The 23,400-nt window shown below is 36.9% G+C and overlaps 1 protein-coding gene across 3 annotated transcripts; it reads left to right on the top strand.

Moving 5' to 3' along the window:
* Positions 1 to 13,070: 13,070 nt before the first annotated feature.
* LOC122427764 (decorin-like) lies at positions 13,071 to 17,620 on the top strand. 3 transcript variants are annotated; one of them, XM_043447443.1, is made up of 2 exons: positions 13,071 to 13,528; positions 17,258 to 17,620. In XM_043447443.1, exon 2 carries the CDS (start codon positions 17,291 to 17,293, stop codon positions 17,603 to 17,605), a length of 315 nt encoding a protein of 104 aa, XP_043303378.1. In that variant the 5' UTR covers positions 13,071 to 13,528; positions 17,258 to 17,290; the 3' UTR covers positions 17,606 to 17,620. The 3 variants fall into 3 exon arrangements, with proteins under 3 accessions (XP_043303378.1, XP_043303376.1, XP_043303377.1); XM_043447441.1 differs by having other exon boundaries at positions 13,079 to 13,448; XM_043447442.1 differs by lacking the exon at positions 13,071 to 13,528 and adding an exon at positions 16,312 to 16,511.
* The last annotated feature ends 5,780 nt before the right edge of the window (positions 17,621 to 23,400 follow it).

A 23,400-nucleotide genomic window follows, 5' to 3' on the forward strand; every position in this document is an offset into this window, starting at 1 on the left:
GAACTAAAGAGCCTCTTAATGAAAGTGAAAAAGGAGAGTGAAAAAGTTGGCTTAAAACTCAACATTCAAAAAACAAAGATCATGGCATCTGGTCCCATCACTTCATGGCAAATATGTGGGGAAACAATGGAAACAGTGACAGACTTTATTATCTTGGGCTCCCAAATCACTGCAGATGGTGACTGCAGCCATGAAATTAAAAGACACTTGCTTCTTGGAAGAAAAGCTATGACCGACCTAGACAGCATATTAAAAAGCAGAGACATTACTTTGCTGCCAAGATCTGTTTAGTCAAAGCTATGATTTCTCCAGTAGCCATATATGGATGTGAGAGTTGGACCATAAACAAAGCTGAGTGCCGAAGAATTGATGCTTTTGAACTGTGGTGCTGAAGAAGACTCTTGAGAGTCCTCTGGACTGCAAGGAGAACAAACCAGTCCATCCTACAAGAAATCAGTCCTGAATATTCATTGGAAGGACTGATGCTGAAGCTGAAGTTCCAATACTTTGGCCACCTGATGTAAAGAACTGACTCATTTGAAAAAACCCTGATGCTGGGAAAGATTGAAAGTAGGAGGCAAAGAGGATACAGAGGTTGAGATGGTAGAATGGCATCACCAACTCAATGGACATGAGTTTGAACAAGCTCCGGGACTTGGTGATGAACAGGGAAGCTTGGCGTGGTGCAGTCCATGGGGTTGCAAACAGCTGGACACGAATAAGCAACTGAACTGTGCTAAACTGTCCTGTAAACAATAAAGGTTTGAACTCCAAGGGTCTACTTATACACGATCTTTTTTTCAATAAATTCATATTGCTTAACCACACTATCTGTGATTCATTGAATCTGCAAATGTAAAGGAAATTTGGGTACAGAGAAACCAAGTATATGGAGGCCCCAGTAACCCTAATGTTTGCTCAAAGGTCAATTGTATCATTAATCTTTTGTAATTTGCTTACTTACAGACTTGAGTCAAATGTCCAGTTTTTTAGTTTCAATATTTTAACAATTTTTGAACAACCATGTACATATTATGCCAGATGTCAGAAATTAAAAGTGGAAAAGTCCTGTCCCTGACCTTCAATCAACTCATGGTTTAGTAAGATAAACAACTACAAAGACACTTTCAAAATAATGGAAAATGTGAACTCGATTCATATAAAAATTCAGTTTGCATTTTCCTATATTGTAGGACAGGAAGCTCTTGTGGTGGATGTTGTGGGTCATTGCTCAGGTCTCCTCGTTAGTACTGAGGCACTGATTTCGGTGCTGCCAGGACTTTTCTCATCGGATAGTTCACAAGGTGATCCTATGGTGAAGGTAATTACCTTGCACAAGGTCAAGTCCCTTCTCAGAGACAACATACACACTATCTGGCTGCTATTGGGGTACTGGAGTTCAGCAGCTTTGCTCAATTGGAGTCAAGTCTAAAGTTCACTCAGCTCCAGAGCTTTCCATCGGATCTGCCAGTATTGCAGTTGTGACCTCAACACAGTTCAACTTTTTCTGTCTTCCCTCTCTCCCTTACAAGGGTGTCTTCCCTCTCTCCCTTACAAGGGTTGTTTCTGAGATATTTTTCCAATCGACCTCATGCAAGAAAGCTTTGTCTCAGGATCTACTTTCTGATGAACCTGACCTAAGGAATTTCTAAGGATAGGTAAGAGTCTTAATTGTTAAAGAAAATATTGAGGGGCAACCTTGTAAATAAGATAAGGCAATATTAAGGGAATCTATTAGGCAAGTCTAAAGTTGGATTTAAGGCTTATCTGGTGGCTCAGCTAGTAAAGAATCTGACTGTACTGCAGGTGACTCATGTTGGATCCCTGGGTCAGGAAGATACTCTGGAGTTGGAAATGGCAATTCATTCCAGTATTCTTGCCTAGGAAATCCAATGGACAGAGGAGCCTGGCAGACTACAGTCAATGGGGTAGCAAAGTCAGACATGACTTAGTGACTAACCAACCATAACCAATGCTGGATTTACAGGGTATTAGAAGATAACATTCCAGGTAACTTTATCCAATAAGAGCATTGTAGGTAACTAGTCCAGGATCCATACAGAGTAGATTTAACACAAAGAAAGTAAGACTAGTCTAGTCTTTAGATTGCTGTTATTAATGTCTGTGACACTGAGAAAGAGATTTGAATGACTTCACAAACATGGAAAACTAGGGACATGTTTCTGACCTGGTCCCAACAAACTAACGGGGCCTCAGGTAGGAAAACCTCAAATATCTATATGTCAGTTATCTGTTATGGATTAAACATTGCTAACGTTAATTTAAGTATAAAGTATTGAAATTTGGTTTTAAAAGCACTGAGTAAGGGATTACTAAGTATTTTCCAAAAGAGTAAAGTCTCTCTCATTGATAGTAAGCAATTTGGATTTAAGGCGTTAACTATACTGGTTATTTACTTAAACATATTGGTAAGTCATGTCCGACTCTTTGTGACCCCATGGACTGCAGTACACTAGGTTTCCCTGTCCTTCACAGTCTCCCGGAATTTGCTCAAATTCATGTCCATTGAGTCAATGGTACCATCCAAATATCTCATCCTTTGTCACACCCTTCTCTTCCTGCCCTAAATCTTTCCCAGCATCAGGATCTTTTCCAATGAGTCACTCTTCCCATCAGTATTGGAGCTTCAGCTTTAGCAACAGTCCTTCCAGTGAATATTCAGAGTTGATTTCCTTTAGGGTTGACCAGCTTGATCTCCGTGCTGTCCAAGTGTCCCTCAAGAGTCTTCTCCAGTATCACAGTTTGAAAGCATCAATTCTTTGGCCCTCAGCCTTCTTTACAGTTCAACTCACATCCATACATGACTACTGGAAAAACCATAGTTTTGATTATATGAACCTTTGTTGGCAAAATGATGTCTCTGTTTTTTAATATGCTGTCTAGGTTTGTTTAAATATATTTAAAAAAAATAACTACCATGTGGTTTTTTTAGAGTTTATTATTATTTAGAATAATAGTCATTAAGTGAATAATTAATAATCAAGTAAAATTAATAATCATTGAGTAAAACAGAGAAGATAGAAAGCTATGATGTCAGTAATCAACTTCCTAAATTTTGAAAACCACTGAGTTATAGGGGAAATGACAGTCTTGAATGAAAGGAGGCAAGGTAAAAAAAAAAAAAAACTTTGGATAGGGAAATGGAAATAAAGAGGAACATAAGAAAGTTTAAACAGAAGAGGTTTTGCAATTCTCTGTATGGGTACCTGGGGATCATTTGTGGGGCTTTGGAGAGCAACTAGAGATGGTGAAGTCTGAACTCTGGAACATGGCAGGGAAAGCTGAAAGGACGGAAATCTCCAAAATTATCAGTCTGAAAGGAGCAACTTGAACTTGATCCTGTGCCAACTACGGGTCTTTACCAGTGAAGACAGATTCTTCTAGATATTTTAGGATGTAGCATGGAAGAATTGAATGTTGTATGCCCTGGAGCTGGGGAACCTTAGAACCTACAGGGCCAATATTCAACAACTATTTACTTAGGTCTGCCATGGGCCATGCCTGTTTAAACACAAGAAATATTGCAGTGAAACAAAGGGCAAATATCCCCTCTTTGATGGAATTTTCATTCTGGTACTCACAGCTAGGATGCCTTAGTATAAATTAAATTTGGAAGAAATTGAGCTATGATTTTTAAACTGTGAATGACAGTAACTTCACATTTCCCAAGGTAGATTTTGTCTGGTACTGATATTTTTTTCCTACAAATCTTGGCACAGTGCTTAAATGATTTCTGCTGTTTGGATTAAATACTTAAGAGATTTATGTTTAATTGTAACATATTCAATGTTTTAAAAAGAAATTTTAAAAGCACCTCACATAAATAGATGCTACTCTTTCAGGAAGATATTATCTTTAGTACTTTCATAAAAATAGCTAGTTTTTGCAGAAAGTATTTCTAGTAAGACCAAGATTAAAGGTTTTATTTGGCTAGGCTGCCATGTTAGTTTAAATGTATTTTATAGTCACAAAACATACCCTTTTGTTCCTCATTTCACAGAACTGCTATGACAAGACAGATATTTTGCTAAAGCTCAGTTGCCAGCATTGAGCAAAGAACTGGAAATAAATGCTTGCTAAGGAGTATCAGTACCATCATTCTGAATGCATTAACTGGCCTGCAAATTACATTCTCGATGTTTATAAACAAACATTTGGTGATAAGAAAGCTTCCTTGGTGAATTATTTTCTACAGATAATTAATATACCTTAATTGTTATGTTCTTGTCTGGTGCTGATTTTAATTAAAGAATGTTAGATGCCCTCAAATTACATATTTGACATAAACACAGCAAGCTCCCAGGCCCATTTATCAGGCTTAATAACTGATTCCGGGGATTTCTTCCTGGAAGAAACCCATCCCTTGAAGCAACATCGTTCCAGCTGTTTCAGTGCCCCTGATAGTTTCTTCCCATCCCACTCTCCCTCCATTTAAATACATTTTTTTTAAAAAAAGCAAATTAAAAATTAAAAAGCTGATTTTTTTCCCCTAAAGTAAAAATTTGTTGTGATTCCACTCTATGTGAGGGATCTAGAATAGGCAAATTCATGGAGTCAGTAAAACAGAGATTACTGGGGACAGGAAAGTGAAAGTGAAGTTGCTCAGTCATGCGAGTGATGAGTTTGCGACCCCGTGGACTGTAGCCCACCAGGCTCCTCCGTCCATGGGATTCTCCAGGCAAGAATACTGGAGTGGGTTGCCATTTCCTTCTTCAAGGGATCTTCCCCACCTAGGGATTGAACCCAGGTCTCCTGCACTGCAGGCAGATGCTTTAACCTCTGAGCCACCAGGGAAACAGGAGGATGAAGGAAATGTGGACTTACTATTAAATGGATACACAGCTTCTATTTGAGATGATGAAAAAGTTCTGGAAATGGAAAGAAGTGATGGTTGCACAGCATTGTAAATGTACTTAATGACATTAAACTGAACACTTAAAATGTAAATATGATAAAATTTATGTTATGTATATTTTTGCTACAGTAAAAACACACCAAAAAAAAAAAAAAAAAGCTCTTGACACCACAGATCTGCCATGGCATCATTAAGTACTTGTTAATATAAGGTTGATGCCATTAGGTTTTAATTGCCAGCTGGCAACCATCAAGGTTTGCAACTACATAGATTAAAAACAAACAAAAATCTTCCCAGTATTTCCCGTTCTCTCCCAGCAGCTTTCACTATGGTTTTACTCTTCTCAGACAGACACATAATGTTCTTTTTTTTTTTTTTTCATTTATTTTTATTAGTTGGAGGCTAATTACTTTACAATATTGTAGTGGTTTTTGTCATACATTGACATGAATCAGCCATGGATTTACATGTATTCCCCATCCCGATCCCCCCTCCCACCTCCCTCTCTACCCAATTCCTCTGGGTCTTCCCAGTGCACCAGGCCCGAGCACTTGTCTCATGCATCCAGCCTGGGCTGGTGATCTGTTTCACCCTAGATAATATACATGTTTCGATGCTGTTCTCTCAAAACATCCCACCCTCGCCTTCTCCCACAGAGTCCAAAAGTTTTATCATTTAGTAGGTAGGAAACCTTTAGGAGCTGGTTTGATAGAACCAATTTGTATGATTCTTGGCCTATGGGAAGAATTAAGTACTCTGTTTCTATTTAAATTTTGTATTGTCTCAGACCACTGACTAATGCCAGAGAAGTTATCGAAACTGGCCTCCAGGAAAGATGTTTCAGAAGAAGCCAACCTTTTGATACAGAAAGATCCAAAGAGATTTAAACCTGAAGGACCAAATGTGATTATGCCTCCAATTTTCTGTTTTTTCTGCATAGACTCATAATCATTTTAAAGTAAGCTCACACATTGGTGATTTATTGCTTTTATCAATAATATGCTCATTCTCAAAAAAATGGGCACATAAATTATTTCTAAACAATAATATTTCTTTAAGAAGTTAAAGTGGATTAATTAAAAATAAAAAAGAATTTGTTCCAAAAAAATAAAAGCTCATGAACTTCAGTGGGAGAGCATAGTTCACTTTGTTTTCATGTTAATATCTATCTGCATCAAAGAATTCATCTCATGAATTACTTAAAAATAACCTAAATAAGACAAATTACAAGGGATGAATTATTGCTATTGAAAGGATAATTTGAATCAAGTCAAATAATTCTTAAGGGGCTATAATTATCCCAGAAAAAGTTCCTAAGCAAAGCCATTATTTTACAGTACAGACATTAGAATCGGACTTCTCATTCATTTGCCTTCTTAAATTCTGGAGGACTGTATCCTGTGGTGGAGCATTTATTTTTCCTAGGATACAAGGTAAACTCAAAGTGGAATATTTACAGACCAAATAGGTGCCCTGCATTAAATACACTGCACAGACCTGACTTGCATTTGAATGCTCCAAACTAAACAGGACAGAAATTTCAGGCAAGAGTATGAATAAACGGCAAGACGAAGGAGAAAATTTCTTAAATTCTCAGTTTGTTCTGAAATTTGCATCGCTCGACATAAACTCACAAAACTTATCCTACAGGACAGGTCCTGTTCTAAACCCTTTGCAAACACAGACTCATTTTATCCTTCTGTGTAACAAAGTGCGATCATTACCCTCGTGTGATAACCTGTGGTCCTTAATGGGGAAATAGCATGAGGTCACACAGATAATCAGTGAGATCACAGAGCCAAGAATCAAAACCTGAGCATTCTGGCCCCAGGGCCTGTGTGTTCAACTCACAATTCAGGCATTACACATTATTGTTGTCTGTCCCATCTTCTACTTGGTTTACTTTTGTCTATATGGAATGTTTTTCTTTGCTTGAAAAGAAAGTACAGCACTGCCAAACGTGGGTGGGTTTGCAGTAGCAGGTCTCATTTCCAGCAGCAATAGTTATAAGCACAGAGGCAGGGGCATGGCTAGCGGGTGGTCTTTCTTTTATCTCTTTCTTTGGGGGTGGTCTTTCTTTTATCTCTTTCTTTGGTAGCTCCCACTCACTTTTGATAGGTACATCTCCAAAGGTGGTCTCACCTGTAAAATGTCACCTTTCTGCCATCATTCTATGGGAAGTAAGGCGTTGTGCAACCCAAGGGCGTTTCCCATGTGAGAATTCACAGAGAAAGGTTAGGTGTAAATCCTTTCTTTTTTTTTTTTTATTCCATACTTCTGATTGCGTGATTTCTCCATAATTACTCACACTAAAGTCCCTATCAAGACTACTGATTATCTTAATGCCTTAAAAGTTGTACTCACATAAAATGGTTAATTTCTCTTGACCTTTGCAAACATCAAGAGCTTTAGTTAATCATCTCTGCTGGTCTTTTCCATTTAAACAGTGTTCTTCTTACAGATAAAGATACAAGCAAGGAAGTTAGCTATTTTCCTGCCATTGCTTACATGACAAAGACCATGAACAGAGCTTCTTCAAGCCCTAGTTCCAGGCTTTTAAAACGGATTATGAAAATTAATTATGATAGTGCTTAACTGATAAGGTTATCAAGAGTCTCAATTGAGTTAATGACTTTTGAGAACACACCCAGTGCCTGGCACAAAACAGATGTCTAAACATTTATCTTTAATATATCATATCAGCTTTGTGACCAGTGGCCTAAGTTTTTGCCAGCTCATTTTCTTGTTGCTAAGGTATTATTAATAATACTTTAACACTAAAGCAATAACCATCTAACTAAGTTTCTTGATTCCAGTTTCAGCACACTGCATACACTTGCTAGATTTGATTTGTTAAAATAAAATTTTATCATGCTGTATCTCATTCAAGTACCTTTGATGATATCCAGCTGCTAGCACAGGAAACTGGCACATAGTAATCATCAAATGAATATTTGCTGAACAAATGAATGAATAAATAAGTGCCCCAAGGGAGACTTTCAAGTCCTGTCACAGGCAGACTCTGCCCTCATTTCTTTCCTTATCTGCCTTTAGTTATTACCATAAACACGGAACATTCATTTACTGTGTGACATCCACATGTCAGATACTAGGGTGGTTGCTGAATATGCAAGGATGAGAAAAGAGCTCAGAGCTTCTTTGAATTTAAGCCAAATTGACTGATTTATTGTCTCTTGCTTTCCCATTGCCAAGGTTTTGATAGTGCTGTTCTGTCAGCCTAAAAAGCTGCCTCTCAACTTTCACACTCTTTTTAACCTTCAAGATTCAGCTCGAACTGTTCCTCATTCTGCATTAAACACTTACCTAACCACCCATGTGTAAAGTGATTTCTCTGCCATTCCTCTTCTGACTTGCTAAGACAATTATTTTTAATTACATCATACTTTACTTTCGCCAGGAGTTATAATTACATAGTCCATTATACTTTTTCTGATACTGCAAGGCTAAAATGTCATTTTATATATATATACACATACATAACTCTGAAATGTTACTATATATATATGTCTGTGCTTAGTCTCTCAGTTGTGACCAACTCTTTGTGACCCTATGGACTGTAGGCCTCCAGGCTCCTCTGTCTACAGGATTCTCCAGGCAAAAATATTGGAGTGGGTTGCCATGCTCTCTCCCACCCGATCTTCCCAACCCAGGGATTGAACCCATGTCTCTTGCATTGCAGGCAAATTCTTTACCAGCTGAGCTACAAGGGAAACCCATATATGTGTATATATAACTCTAAAATGATATCATATATCTATATATGTATATGTATATAGGTATATATAATATAATATAGCTTATACCCTATCTCCTTACTGCAGTGAAAGTCCTTTGAGGTCATGCCTTTCACTTTATATTTTCTGTTTATTAATATCCTCTACAGGTCCTAGGATCAAAATTTTCTCCCACAGCGGTTCCTCAGTCAGTATTCACCGATTCATTGTTTATTTAGTAGGTTACTAGACATTCAGATATTTAATATGTTGGCTTGGTGTCCCAGTACAACTTATTGATCAATACTATGAAAATAATAAATCTCTTGACTGCAATTGATAAAAGAGATGCTCCTGAACATTCAGGAGTTGAAGAATAAAGCAACTGAATGCTTCCTTGCCATGAAAGAGAGGCACATATCTCCGTAGCTTTATCTTAATTCATCTCTTGCCCAGTCCTTGTCTCTATTCCCATTTTGCCTTCATTGTTCAGAGTAGAGACTCTTTACCTGGAATCTCTGGATCCTTATATAGTCCCACGAATGGATTTTGTCAAGTTTTGGAAGCCAGCAAAATGTCATGCATTTTAGGATTAGAAGAAAACTAGACAGTTTTTTTTTACAAGTAGCAGTTTAAACCCAAGCTTATCTAACTGAAAAGTCCCTGTTTTTCCAGCTATATCATTTATTACATCATATCGTTTATAGGCTTTCTTGAGTTGCTAGGCAGATAACATCTGTGGGCTAGGACAGGGATGTGATCCAATCACCAAACTGGTATGTCCAGGGAAAGGTTTGTAACAACCAGGCCCCCAAGAGCGGCCACAGCAGAAGCAATGAGGGACACATATATTATTTGAGATATGTCAGGGGCAGTTCTAAATGCTTGATGTATTAGTCTTTTTTTGTTTTTAAACCTCACAGCAAATCTATAAGGTAGGTAGTACTAAGGTTAGATATATTTTATAGATTAAAAACCTAAAACAGAGAGGTTAAGTTACTCACATGCAAATCACAAGAACACTAAACACAGCGGTGATAGGATGCGTAATATGGGGAAGAAGAAGAAATGTTGTTCCAGTCCATCCTGCACGCTAGGCTGGCCTGACTTCCACCTTTGCCTTCTTTCTTGTCTAAAGAAGAAAAACTGTCTAGGGTGGCTAATAAAGAGCCAGACACCCATTCTAGCTGCTGACCTTACTTTGAAGAGTCAGTCTAAGAATAAACCAGTCACAGATTTGTGAAGATAATCACTTACTTCCAGACCTCTTCGAAAATAAAGGGTGTCAGAAGGAGACCTTTGGAAGCTCTGGCATTCTTCACATCTTAGTATGCAGGTACAGTTTAGACCATTTGTGTTTGATGTCGGTGGGAAAGACTGACTAGCCCTGAAATGAACTTTGACAACATGCAGAATATAGTCACCCACTTAACTAGTGAGTTGTCAGTAGAAATCACTGTTTAAGTGGTTTTTACAGCAGATGAGGTATCTGCTGTGAATCTGAATATTTCAAATATCTGTAACAACAGCCAAGGTTTCAGTGAACCCTACCCCCAAACATTCCAAGCCAGGATAAGTTTCAGCCTTCTCCACACACGCATGGCTTCTTGCCTCAAAATTGTTTCATTTCCCATTTGATTGCAAGAGACCTAGATTTTGACAGTGGTCCCTATGGCATCTTTATGACTTGCTATGTGTGACTTTTTGTAACTTCATTTCTTCTACCTAAAAATAGGTATGATGACAGATGTAATTTAACATCTGATTAAAGGCACAAATTTGAAATAAACTAACATTCAGTAAAGTCCTTAGGATTTTGGAGGTGAGGTTCTTACTAAAACTTAAAAGATAGAAATATTTGTTCCTCCACAAAGACAAAGTTTAAAAAGAATTGTAAAACCTGGTCACAGTTTTTAAACAAGTCTACAAAGACATGTTACTCAAAATTTTTTATTACTAATCTTCTATAACTTAAGAGTTTGAGCTTTCTTAAAATGAAGTATAGTTACAGTAAAGTAGATTAGGTACTAGAATACTTGGGTATTCACTTTTGTTGTGCTTCTTAATAGCTCTGTGAGCTTGGGCAGGTCACTGGACTTCAGTAACATGATTTCCCTTGCCCAACTTAAACGATTGCTATGATATATATCAGAAAACAATAAAAGCTAACATTTACAGGAAGCTTAATTTCCTGGGATAACAGCAATGCTCTGAATTACATACCTTAAACCTTTGCCTCGTTCCATCCTTATTTCAACATTATGAATTAGGTAATACTTTTAACCTATTTTACAGATATGGGAACTCAGAGAGGTTGAGTGTGCTGAGTTCATACAGCTTACTATCAGAGGGAAGAAACTGGATGTGAAACTTAGCCAAAACAGTTCTGTTTTATAAAATTAAGATGGTCTGTATATCAAGATAACGTGTCTTTTCCGCCTGTTTTAATTCTTCTTCTTTTTCTTTAATACCCTCTTCCCCTTCTCTTTCTCCTTTTACCTCTCTGGTAACAATTGCTGCTGTTATTCATCATCTACACTGTAGTACTATAGTAGATTGTTTTTTGTTCTTTTCTTTAATTTTTATTTTTATTGATTCATTTATTTTGGGGCTGTGCCCAGGGGCTACTCTTCGTCCTGTTATGGGGGCTTCTCACTGTCGTAGCTTCTCTTGTTGCCCAGAAGAGGTTCCAGGGTACAGAGGCTTCAGCAGTTACCACGTGGGGGCTCAGTCGTTATGTTTCAGGGATCCAGAACACAGGCTCAGTAGTCGTAACGTGGACATAGGTGCTCCCCAGCATGTGGGATCTTCCTGGACCAGGGATGCAATCCGTGTCTTCTACAGTGGCAAGCGAATTCTTGACCCCTGAGCCACCAGGAAAGCCCAGATTGGGTTTTGATAAAGAGTGAAGCAGACTTGGGCAAAACAACAATCATCCTTATTCAATGATCTATCTTCATTTATGGTCATTCATGAAAAGGTTCTTGAGAATTTACTTTGTGCTGGTTGCGGGGACACAGGTATGAAGAGGATGTATTTTATTCCTTGAGATGAGAGATGTACATAACTAACCCTAAAATGAACAAATGATTGCATGTTATAAGAATGAGGTAAATGTAAAAGGAGTTCAAGAGGAAAAAGTTAATTGATTCCAGGTAAGAGGATCATATGCTTCCCTTGCATCTCAGTTGGTAAAGAATCTGCCTGCAATGCAGAAGACCTGGGTTTGATTCCTGGGTCAGGAAGATCCCTTGGAGAAGAAAACGGCAACCCACTCCAGTCTTCTTGCCTGGAGAATCCCATGGACAGAGGAGCCTAGTGGGCTATAGTCCATGGGGTTGCAAGAGTCAGATACCACTTTAGTGACTAAACCACCAGCATGGGGATCATGGATTTTGCACCAACGTCCAGAGAAAATATTTGCCTTCTTCTAAATCATTAGACTAACCAGGCATGGGGTTATTAAATGCCAAGGAGAAGAGTAGGGTAAGGTGTTAACATTATGGAGGCTGGGCTTGGAAAATAAGGCAAAATATCATGTGATAACAGCCCTACCCCTTCTTCTTTAGGTAACACACTTAAAAATTTAATCCCTTCAAATTTCATCAAGGCAAAGTATATTTACTGTAGAATTGTGTACTTAGATGGCTAGAGAAGGGAAGAAGGGAGGGTGGAGAATGGAAGGGTTATCCTCTCATGTTTCACAGATGTTGATTTCAAGTTTCCACCTGGTAACAGCCTAGGGGCCAGGGCATAAAGATACAAGTCAAAACATAGAGACACGCAGAGAACTGACAGCATCCAGCAAGGGAATTACAAAAACTCAAAAAAGCTTTCACTGGTTGAATAAATATCTTTCCTTGTATTTGCACTTTCTTTTTTCTATTTACTGAATTTGGAAAGAGCCATAGACTTTATTGCCTTTTCAAATTCTGGATTATATAAAAGTATAGCCTACAAAAATAAAAATTTTCATATACAGACTAAATTAAATTGTGATCATCTTCTAGTATCTATGTGCTTTATTTAAAAAAAACACACACAACTGGTAGACAACAAGAAAGGTTTTAAACTATAAGTAAGGAAAGTAATAAATGGTGTGCTTTTCATATAAAATCATGGCTTTCTTCCAGGGAACTTTAGAAATATGTTCAAGATATATAGAAAACCTCCATAGCATAGTACTTGAATTTTTGAATTTGCACAAATAGCCCAAGGCAAGTAAGAATCCGAATGAGTACTCATTTATTTTCATAGCCCACACTTAAAATAATTTCATTCCATTTGCCAGACTTACACATCCTGAAAGCAAAAAAAAAAAAACAACAACAAAAACTGTCATTTCGGAAGTATGATAAATGTGACTCATAAAGAAGACTAGAAAGAGTGGATCAAGGAGTAGGGCTGGGGGTGGGGAAATAAACCCTTTAGTTACAATTTCAGGGAAATGAATCGACACAATGAAACAAATTCCAAGTCAAGTTGCTCCACTACTATATTACAGAAGCAGTTTAGAATTTTAAGCAGATGCAAAAGGAATAAAGCATTTAAATGGGGAGAAAAAAAGGCCGATAAAGTTTCTGGCTACAATACAAGAGACATATCATTACCATATGATCTAATGTGGGTGTCAGCCGGATTGTGTTCATTGAGGGAAACCTTATTTTTTAACTGTGCTATGGAGTAGAAGCAGGAGGTTTTCAACCTAGTGACGGTCACAGAGCAGCACCTTCCCCCTCCTCCTTTCCACACCTGCAAACTCTTTTGCTTGGGCTGAATATTTAGTGTAATTACATCTCAGCTTTGAGGGCTCCTGTGGCAAATCCCCGGATTAAAAGGTATGGTTTTCAATAATTGTCCTGAACTCTGCTACAGACTAATAAAACTTTGATCAAGTTGAGAAAAAAGGAATTATCTGGTAAGAGAAAAAGAGGAAAAAAATGTGTACTGAACTTTTAGTAATCTTTATGCAGTGTTTTAAACAAGTATTGCTTGAAAAGAGAAACTAAGTATTTGGTAAAATGGTTGTAATGCATTGTTTTAGTTCTTTCTCTCTGTTCTTTGCAAAGATGTTTCTTAGAGAAATTATAACCTAACACTGTGACTATCTTTATTGATATATTTTGTGTTTTACTAATTAAATGTTTAGGAAATGTTTATAGAAAAGTATTCTAGACTGGCATGCTATTCATAGTTGGATTGTATATTTAAGAATTTATTCTCCTCCTGAATTCTTGTATATTTTAAGAACTTTTAAACTTCAGAGAAGTGAACTTTGGTGATTAGTTATAGACGTTAGTGTATATTTCTACAACTTAGAAAATAATAGAAACTGCCATCAGAGAGGTGAAGACAAACACTGACTATATTTATGCTGATTTTTAAGGACCTAACTAAGATGATCTCACAGTTAGCTACATAGTTACTAAAATGTAAAGAGACTCTGCTAGAACTTCTGCTGCAAATGAAATTTTATCATAAGATACATTCATTATAGAATGAAAGTGTGGGTTATTTTTCTTTCTAATTTCAAAACAGGGTAACATGATGACCACTGATTAAGTGGGCTCCCAGTGATATAAATACCTGTGGCTTTTTCTTCGAATTGCTATTTTGACCAGAAAAAGAATCAGATGCCTCCTATAGTACCCCTTATTGATAGATGGATACTGCTTTTACTGTTTACTTTGAACTTATTTCTATTATTATTGAGGTTTTTAATTCACCCAGTGCTGGGGCCGGGGTGGGGGGGGGGGTAGTAATTTGCTCTGCATTTATAGCTTCACTTATCTCCTGAGGTTTAAATTTTGACTTTGAGATTCACACCAAAGGCATAAATGACATCATACAAATTGATCTGAATGGTATAATTTAATGGGATGTCATTTAAGAAAGCTAAAATTATTATTTTTGATAAACACATTAAATTATGCAATGAACTTTAGTGAAGTAGTGACATTCTTAGCAATTAGCATTTGGGAAATAGGCATACATTTTGAGAATACTTAAAGTAGTTGAAATGAAATTTTAATAGTATATCATCTCATAACAGTCTCTTTGATGTCTAAATGGGCTACTGATATAGGCTAGTTTGTTTTCCTGATTATTAAAAAAGGAAGGAAATGATAAAGAGACTATCACTATCAGTAGCCTACATTAATTATTTTAAGATGCTGTGTTTTAAGTATTATGATACTAATCTAAAAGAAGTTATTTCATGGAGGAATTTGTGCAAAATACCTGGCCATATTATTTTTCCCCAGGACATTCAGGGTTAAAATGCACACCCACCCACCCACCCACCCACACACACACAAACAAGAAAATGATAAGTAATGGAAGCTAAAAGCTGTCTGTCTGAGTTCAGATTCAACCAAAAAGAATATTGTGTAGAGAACTGGCACCATTTTAACAAGAGTAAACAAATATAAATGATAATATTCCCCTGAGCTAATATTTAATATTCTTTTTTTAGGATTAGTGAACCAGGCATTTTTTTTTTTTCTGAAGAAAAGATCAGAAACAGACATCTGCATTAATTTCTCATTGCTATTTATTAAATCTGCAATTAGTTTGCTTCATTTTTTTCAAAAATTGTAAGACATGAAATATGCAAGGCTAGCAAACTTGTGGTAAACCGTAAACATTGCATTTTAATGTGAAACAGACAGAAAACCACTCCCTGAGATCCAGTCCAAGGGAACCCTGCCAAAACAATAGGGTCTCCTTTAAAAGGCAGTGCAGTAACTGAGTGGGAATGGGTTTCCAGAGAGAATCTGATACTGAATTTAAAGGGGCAGTGTGAATAATAATCTTCGTGGTATTATTTTAAAGTCACTAGCCTGTATTGCATACTGTTGCCTTTGATGTGCTTCAGTAATAAATATAAACTAAGAATAAAAGTGTAAGAAATTTTAAAACATTTGTTTCCCCAAAGTGGATCTAGGCAAAGATTTCCAGAATATATATTAAGGTTAGCACATATGAAGACTTATCTTCTCTGTATTGCTATCATTTGGATAGTGACTGGAAATAACATAATTAAAGATGATGAGACTAAAGATAATATCTACAATGTGTTTTGGGAGTATTTTGAGCAGTTTTCATGGAGTTTGAAAATATATATAACAATTCAGACTGTTCTGTCCGTGATCAACTACTTTTCATTATTCAGATTTATTAAGATTTTGTTACTCAGATTCATTTAGTTCACTTCAGCCATCTAAACAACCAACTCAATAACAAAGATGTATATATATCTAGAAGGGCTTGTTAAATGAATGGATAAAAATGGTGCAGATGTGCTGAAATCATATTTTTATTTGTCAGTTTGTTTACAAAATAATTGTATTGGTAAAATTAGATAACATATGTCATATAAAAATCAGATAGGATTTTCCACATGTGTTTCCTAGTTTACACAGTCCTTAAAAAGGATTCATTTGAGAAACTATCCAGAAGATTTATGTTAAAAACTGAATCATGCTTGTACCAAGTTCAGGTTTTCAATTTGGTATCTTTCTTACGCTACAGATTTTATATTGAAACAAAGATAACCGTATTTTTAAAAAATCAAACTTGGTTGCTTAGAACAAATGGAATAACTTGTATTATTAATAAATTGACGGTCAACTGAGTCATTTATGGGCAAAATATTGTGCAAGGCCCCGGTACAGAACAAAGGATAATAAGACACGCCCTAAAGGAGTACATCTTCGAGTGGGGGAGCAGACCAAGCACGCAAAACAAATTACAATATAATGTGATAAGTTCTTTAAAAGAGGTAAGCAACGTGCCTTGGGAGCACAGAAGAAGGAGAACGCAGCATCCTGCCTGGATGCGCCAGAGAATACACAGGGGAAGCCCATTATCTCATTTAGCCTTTGCAACTCTCTCACAAGGTAGGTATCTGAAATGGTGATTAGCTTGGAATGTCAGGGTTGAGGTGGGGACTGGGAGTAGAGAGAAAATGGAGAGGAATATGGCTTATTATCAGTTGGTGTCAAATCATGCATGGTCTTATATGCAACCAAGGGGATGGAGACCTTACTGGCAAGCTGTGAGAAGTCAGCAAAGGATTTGCAGTAGAAAATCGATACAATGAAATCGAATTTTTAGAAGATGACTTGGGCAGCAGAGTGGAAGATGGCCTGGAATGGAGGAAATACTCAAGGCTGAGACTATTTGAAAGCTCTTGTTCAGGGAGTGATGAGAAGGGTCTGGACTGGGATAAATGCAGTGGGATGGAGAAATCAGATTGGCTTTCAGAGATATTTCTGAGCAGGAATTGGAGAACTCTCGTGTGTACAGACAAAACTTGTTTAACTGTGGCACAGCTCGTGGCCTTGAAAATTCCAGTGTGATTTATCATCGCAACAGTTTTGCAGCTTGACTATATAATCTGTGGTCTTAATTCAGACCCCAAATTCAATGAAGCGATTCAAACGCTATTTAAATTTTTCTTCATAAGTAAATAGTGCAAGTTCATCTCTACTGAACCTTATTACCTTCCAAATATATTTCTAATGTTCTGCTCCTAACAGTACATAAAATATTACCTTTTTATGCTTTTTTCTATGTGCACTCCACTTACGTAACGCATGAACTAGGCAAGGCTACTCTTCTAAACCTTCTGCTTATTTCCCAGGTTCCTTGGTTGTGAAAATATACCAGAGAAATCATGAAGGCAACTATCATCTTCCTCTTGGTTGCACAAGTTTCCTGGGCTGGACCGTTTCAACAGAAAGGCTTATTTGACTTTATGCTGGAAGATGAGGCTTCTGGGATAGGCCCGGACGACCGCTTCCATGAAGTTCCTGAATTAGAGCCTATGGGCCCAGTCTGCCCCTTCCGTTGCCAGTGCCACCTGCGAGTGGTCCAGTGTTCTGATCTGGGTGAGTGGGATGCAGGCGCTCTAGCTACCTCATCTGCTTTATTCATGGGAATGGCTTCCCTGGGAGTGCAGCATTTTCAATTTCTGCAATTCCAAATGTGAGAGACAGTGCCACCTAATGAGGAGTAAGGGAAGGAAAGGAGGAGTGAAAGAAGTAACTTTGAAGTTAGGGGACTTGATTCTTTTCTTTAAGTCAGAGAAGCATCATTCTGCTATCTTGGACTAAATCACTAAAAAAAAAAAAAAAATGTTTTTCTGAGCTTCATGGCTCCCCTTATGTAAAATAAAATTTTGAACAAATAATATCTTGTGTTCTATGATTCCAAGGAGATAGATTATTTTAAGTCTGTGATTTGCTCCCATGAAATCTTAGATATTAAGAAAACCTGGGTGATCTGTCTACTCTTGGCTTAGCCCAGATAGCAGGGTTTGAACAAAACTGTAAAGTATGCAGTGTTATCAAAAGCAAACCCAGTAAAGTTTTAGAACAAAAATTTATCTTTCAAGTACCAAAATACTCTCATAATCCCTGGGTCTTAGTTTTGCCTCTGCCTTTGGAATTTTGTAATCTAGCTGTTTATATTCTTTAGAAAGTTTCAAAGAAAATCTTTATAACTAAGTCATGGTATAAATATTCAATATGATCACGAAGCCTATATCTTTAGCCTAACACTGCAAATGCATTTTGATTTATTATCTTTCAAGAAAAATTTGGCCTGGGAATTCCAAGAGCCATATACTCAGAAGATAAATCTCCAGAAAGTTTGGAGCCCCAGCAGATGAGCCAAAGGGGAATGAATTTAGCTTACATGGCAGCTGATTCACATTCCTCTTTTCTTTTGGTTCGTTTTCTCACTGGAAAGAAAAAAAGAAGGAAAAAACCTCACAGGATGATTCTGCCATGGAGCATTTCCTTATAGAATAAACCCCATAGTGTTGTAGAGTACTTATTTTAGAAATCCTATAGTTATTCAGAATATGCTTTTTAGGGGTATTTTGCAGGAAAATGTGCCACTAACTCCTAGAGCTGGAATAAACACATACAGGAACCCAGGAAAATATGAAGCATGTTAAATAGTAACAGCTGCTGAAATACAAACACTTTGAGCTAGATTCTTTGATGCTAACATGTACTGTACAGTCATTTAAACCCAAATAAAAAATGTAAAGTGAGATTTTTAAAAGGCTACAGGATAATACCATTAGATTAATTAATTATTCATTCATTCAGCAGATATTTTGAGATCTTATAATGTGTCAGATCTGTTCTGGGCCCTGGGGAAAAAGCAATGAGGAAGACAAATATGGTCCCAGTTCTTGTGGGTCTGTTACTCTACTGGTGACGATTTTCCTTTTCTGAATTGTTTATTCTAGACAAAGGGGATTAAATTATTACCAAATTCTACAGAAACTTTTTAGCATCTAGAGATTGTCCCCATAACTGGTTTAGACAAGATATCTAAAGAAGAGAATAAACATGTGATGGATATACTGGTAGTAAAATTTTTCAAATGTTGCAAAAATGGCTGGGGTTCTTAAGAAGTGTGATGAAAATTGAATCTCACTTTTCCTGAGAACAAGTTTAAAAGGATCCATAATTACCCCTCACTACATATATTATCAACAATAGACTTGATATTTGTAAGGAAGATGGATCCAATCACTTCACTGAAGTTTTTTTTTTTTTTTTCCCATAAATATAGTTTTACTTTGCTTTCTTGATAAATAACTCATAAAGCTTGACTCTGATGAAAGCATTGGGACAGTTGACTAATTGTCTATCATGAAAATTTCCCAAGCCTATTGTTCAAAACTAACCAGAAAAAATGTAACGTTAGGAAACATCAAGTCATTGATGTGGCTGTTTCGTGATAGAGTTTCTTGTTTGTCCTTGAGATTGTTTTGTTTATTTTGTGTTGTTTTCAAATGAGACAGTTTTCCAAGTTATCTTTTTCTCTAAGATCCCAGAGAATACATTATTCCTTTAGGCTTACTGATCTTATTTACAGAAGTAGCTAAGATTGAAATAATGATTCATTTTGGGGAACCATGTTTGAAGAGGAGCCCTGAGTTCGAGTGAGCAATGAATGGTCTCCTATAAGTTACTTTTAGTGTTTTTTAATTTCACAGATGAGTAGTTAAATATATATTTTTAAAATTGGTCATGAATTTCTAAAACAGAAAATAAAATTTTTTTTTAAAAGGAAAAGCAATCCACTTGCCTTTATAGAAAACACTGTATTCACATTTTCAACTACAACATAGCCTCTACTCCCTTTATGATCGTGGTAAGCTGTTCAGAGTCTTAACATTTTCATCTGCAAAGAAATCACAGTCCTAAAGATCCTATTATGTGTGTGAAGTCCCTGGCCCATAGTAGAGGTTCAATAGGTTTTGTGTAATCATCATGTGTGATGATTACATGGAGTAAAAGATGAAAGAAGCATAGGAAAAGCAAAGAAGAAGTGGACAATCTCATTCATAGTAAAAGCATGCATGCTAAGTCACTTCAGTAGTGTTCAACTCTTTGAAACCCTGTGGACTGTAGCCTGCCAGGCTCCTCTGTCCATGGAATTCTCCAGGCAAGAATACTGGAATGGGTTGCCATGTCCTCCTCCAGGGGATATTCCTGACCCAGGGATCTTGCATTGTTAAGTGGTTCTTTACCACTAGCGCCACCTGGGAAGCCTAAAATAAAGGCAATGCAGTTTATTTTTTAAGTTCTCTAGTGAGCTGAACTACTCTTGCCTGGAGAATCCCATGGACGGAGGAGCCTGGTAGGCTGCAGCGCTAAGAGTCAGACACGACTGAGCGACTTCGCTTTCACTTTTCACTTTGATGCATTGGAGAAAGAAATGGCAACCACTCCAGTGTTCTTGCCTGGAGAATCCCAGGGACGGGGGAGCCTGGTGGGCTGCCGTCTATGGGGTCGCACAGAGTTGAACACAACTGAAGCGACTTAGCAGCAGTGAGCTGAACATGAAGCTTGAATTATTATCATTTGTTGTTCTTCAGTTGGTAAGCAAAGAAAAAATGCAGTGCACTTTGGGATAAGAAATGTGAATGCTTATCATATAAACAATTAATGTTTTCTTAAGGATTATTTTTACCAGAGCTTTTAATGAACAGGGAGGAGCTTCAGTGTTGAAGGACAATAGTGCTTTGTCATCTTATTATCCAAACAGTGTTTAATGTAAGCAAACATTTCTTATTAAAAATATCTGATTATTTTGCAGTAAGAAGTATTTCTGACAAAGTTAAACAACATATCTTTAAACAGTTCTTTTCAAAGCTGAGATGTAAAAACTGTGAAATTAAAAATGAATAATCAGCCCATGGGAAACCTGAAGTGTTCAAGAAGGCCCATTGACTAGTTCCTAGTTCCAACTTATCTGAATAGTATTATCATATGTTTTTCTAGAGCATGGGGGATTGAAAAAGTAAACATATATTTTAGCCTAAGAAAGTTATGAATTCCCCATTGATATTGACCAAATTATTTGGTTGAACTTGTATTTAACTTGTGATTTGAACCATAATTTTATGAGACACATATATTATTTTCATTATCTATCCTTTTAAGGCATAAAAATTCACTCATAATTATAGCATTTATAAAAATATCAATATAAAAATAAATGTAGGATTAGCAAATTCAGAAACCTATGGATTTCCTTAAAATAATAAACCCACAATGTAGCTCATCCTTGTCAGATCTTTTGAAAAGATGCTTTATTTTACGTACCTAGTACCTTAAGGGAAGACAGTTCCTTCCTTACTTACTCTTTGGCCCAGCCATTCATCTTTGGATCAAGTGTCACCAAGAAGCATTATTTGGTACTTTCATCTCATTTATTAAAGACAGATCATCCCTAACTGGTGAAATAAGCATAAGTATTGTTTTTTTTTTTTGACTATTCTTCCAAATTAAAGCAAAGTTTATTAAGATTTTTATTATAAACAACTTTCAAAAGATTTGAAATACCCTTAAAAACACTTGATTGTGGAAAGATCTTGGGTCAAGCAGTCCAACATCTCTGAACTCAAGTTCTGCTTTACTATTTATGGTGGCTCAGACAGTAATGAATCTGCCTGCAATATAGGAGACCTGGGTTCGATCCCTGGGTCGGGAAGATCCCCTGGAGAAGGAAATGGCAACCCACTCCAATATTCTTGCCTGGAGAATCCCATAGACAGAGGAGCCTGGTGAGCTACAGTCCATGGGGGTCGCAAAGAGTTGGACACGATTGAATGACTAACATGGAGACTGAGACCTATAACTTTGAAACTTTCAAAGCCTGTCTCCTCACTGGATAAATGGGAATATCTCTTACTTCATTAGGTAAGAAAAGAAAATATTTATACAAAATATTTTTCATAGTAAATGTTATGTTAAGTTTACTACTTAAGTAAGCTAATAACATGAGGCTATTTCTCATAATGGTCTTTATTTTTACATGAAATTAAGAAACACTAAGTATATGACTTGCCAAGCTGGATACAAAATAGCACCTTTTCTCCACTCTCCCCCAAAGAAAGCCATATCACATCCAAATATAAATAGGCAAAAATTAGAAAATTGTATAATTATCAAATTAATATAATTATCAAAATAGTATTCTCCAAAGACTATTCCTTTGAACTAAATTGGTTTGGTTGAGTAGAGAACAATAAAGTGTTTGGCTATTTTATAATCATAAATGATTCACGACCTATATAGTTATATAGGCATCTTCTCTAGAGAAGATGCCAGAAGGTGGAACATTTTATTTTTCCAGGCAAAAGCATTATGAATAACTAATGTTTTTAAAATGTACCTCATAATGCAAATAATATTTTACTTGTCTAAAATCGCAGGAAAATCTACAGCCCTTTAAATTGCATAGCTTTCTTCTTTTTAAAATCATTTTGCTTCAGTTAGGAAAATTTTGTCAGTGGTCACCACTTGAGACTTAGATGCCACAGCATCTAAGAGCAAACTGGTTTTTTAGAAGCAAATCTTATGTATGAGGTAAATGAACCATTAGACTTCTTCCATGAAATCATCTTGGAAGAATAAATTAGTCCTCTTTGTCAAGGGTCAGAGAGAATGCTGGAAGCTTAGTTGCTTTCATAGTTTATGTCTAGCTTCACATCAGCAGGGATGTGGGATGACCCTCATTCAGAGTTTCACATGCATCTAAAGGGCATCTCTAAGATGTGGTACAAGCAGGAGGCTGTGCACAGAGCATGCCCATTGCTTGCCTAAAGCAGTTTGGGGTAGGAGTGGAGTATGACAGATCTCAGATGCAGCGAGAGGAATGCTCAGGTATGACCCAGATAACCAACGCCTCTGACTCAAGGGGTTAAAGAGAAGGAGGAGGAAGAGAGGAGTCAGAGAAGGCCAAAGGAAGCATCTGTCTCCTTGATCTGACTGACAACTAACATATCCCTGGTTTCCTTCTTAGTCCCAGAGGGGAGAAAGAGGCAGCTGTGTGGGATCAAGGCGTTTGGTTAGACTGCAGCTGTGATACATTCTCCTCTGAAAGATCATTCCTGGCTCCAGAGGACAGGATGGGAATAGGTTAGCCAGAATATCAATTTCCTGGATGAAAGAGGAAATGCAGAAGACCCTCTAATCTTAATTTTCTCCTTCAAAAGAGTAGCAAGAAAATTATATATTTCTTTGAAATAGGCACAAAGGAGAATTAACTCAGTTTGCAATCCAGTCTTAATAAAAGGAAGAAGCCCTGTAGCAGCTATACTGTAACACTTAAGATTCAATTAACCCTTGACTTAGTCTGAAGATGGTTTTCAGGCAATTTCTACAATTTGTCTACTTCTGTGTTTTCACTGTAATCTATATTTGCCTTGATGACTACAATAATCAATTAATTACATTTAAATATATGATAATT

This window comes from Cervus canadensis, chromosome 25, assembly GCF_019320065.1.
Source record: "Cervus canadensis isolate Bull #8, Minnesota chromosome 25, ASM1932006v1, whole genome shotgun sequence".
Lineage (NCBI taxonomy): Eukaryota > Metazoa > Chordata > Mammalia > Artiodactyla > Cervidae > Cervus > Cervus canadensis.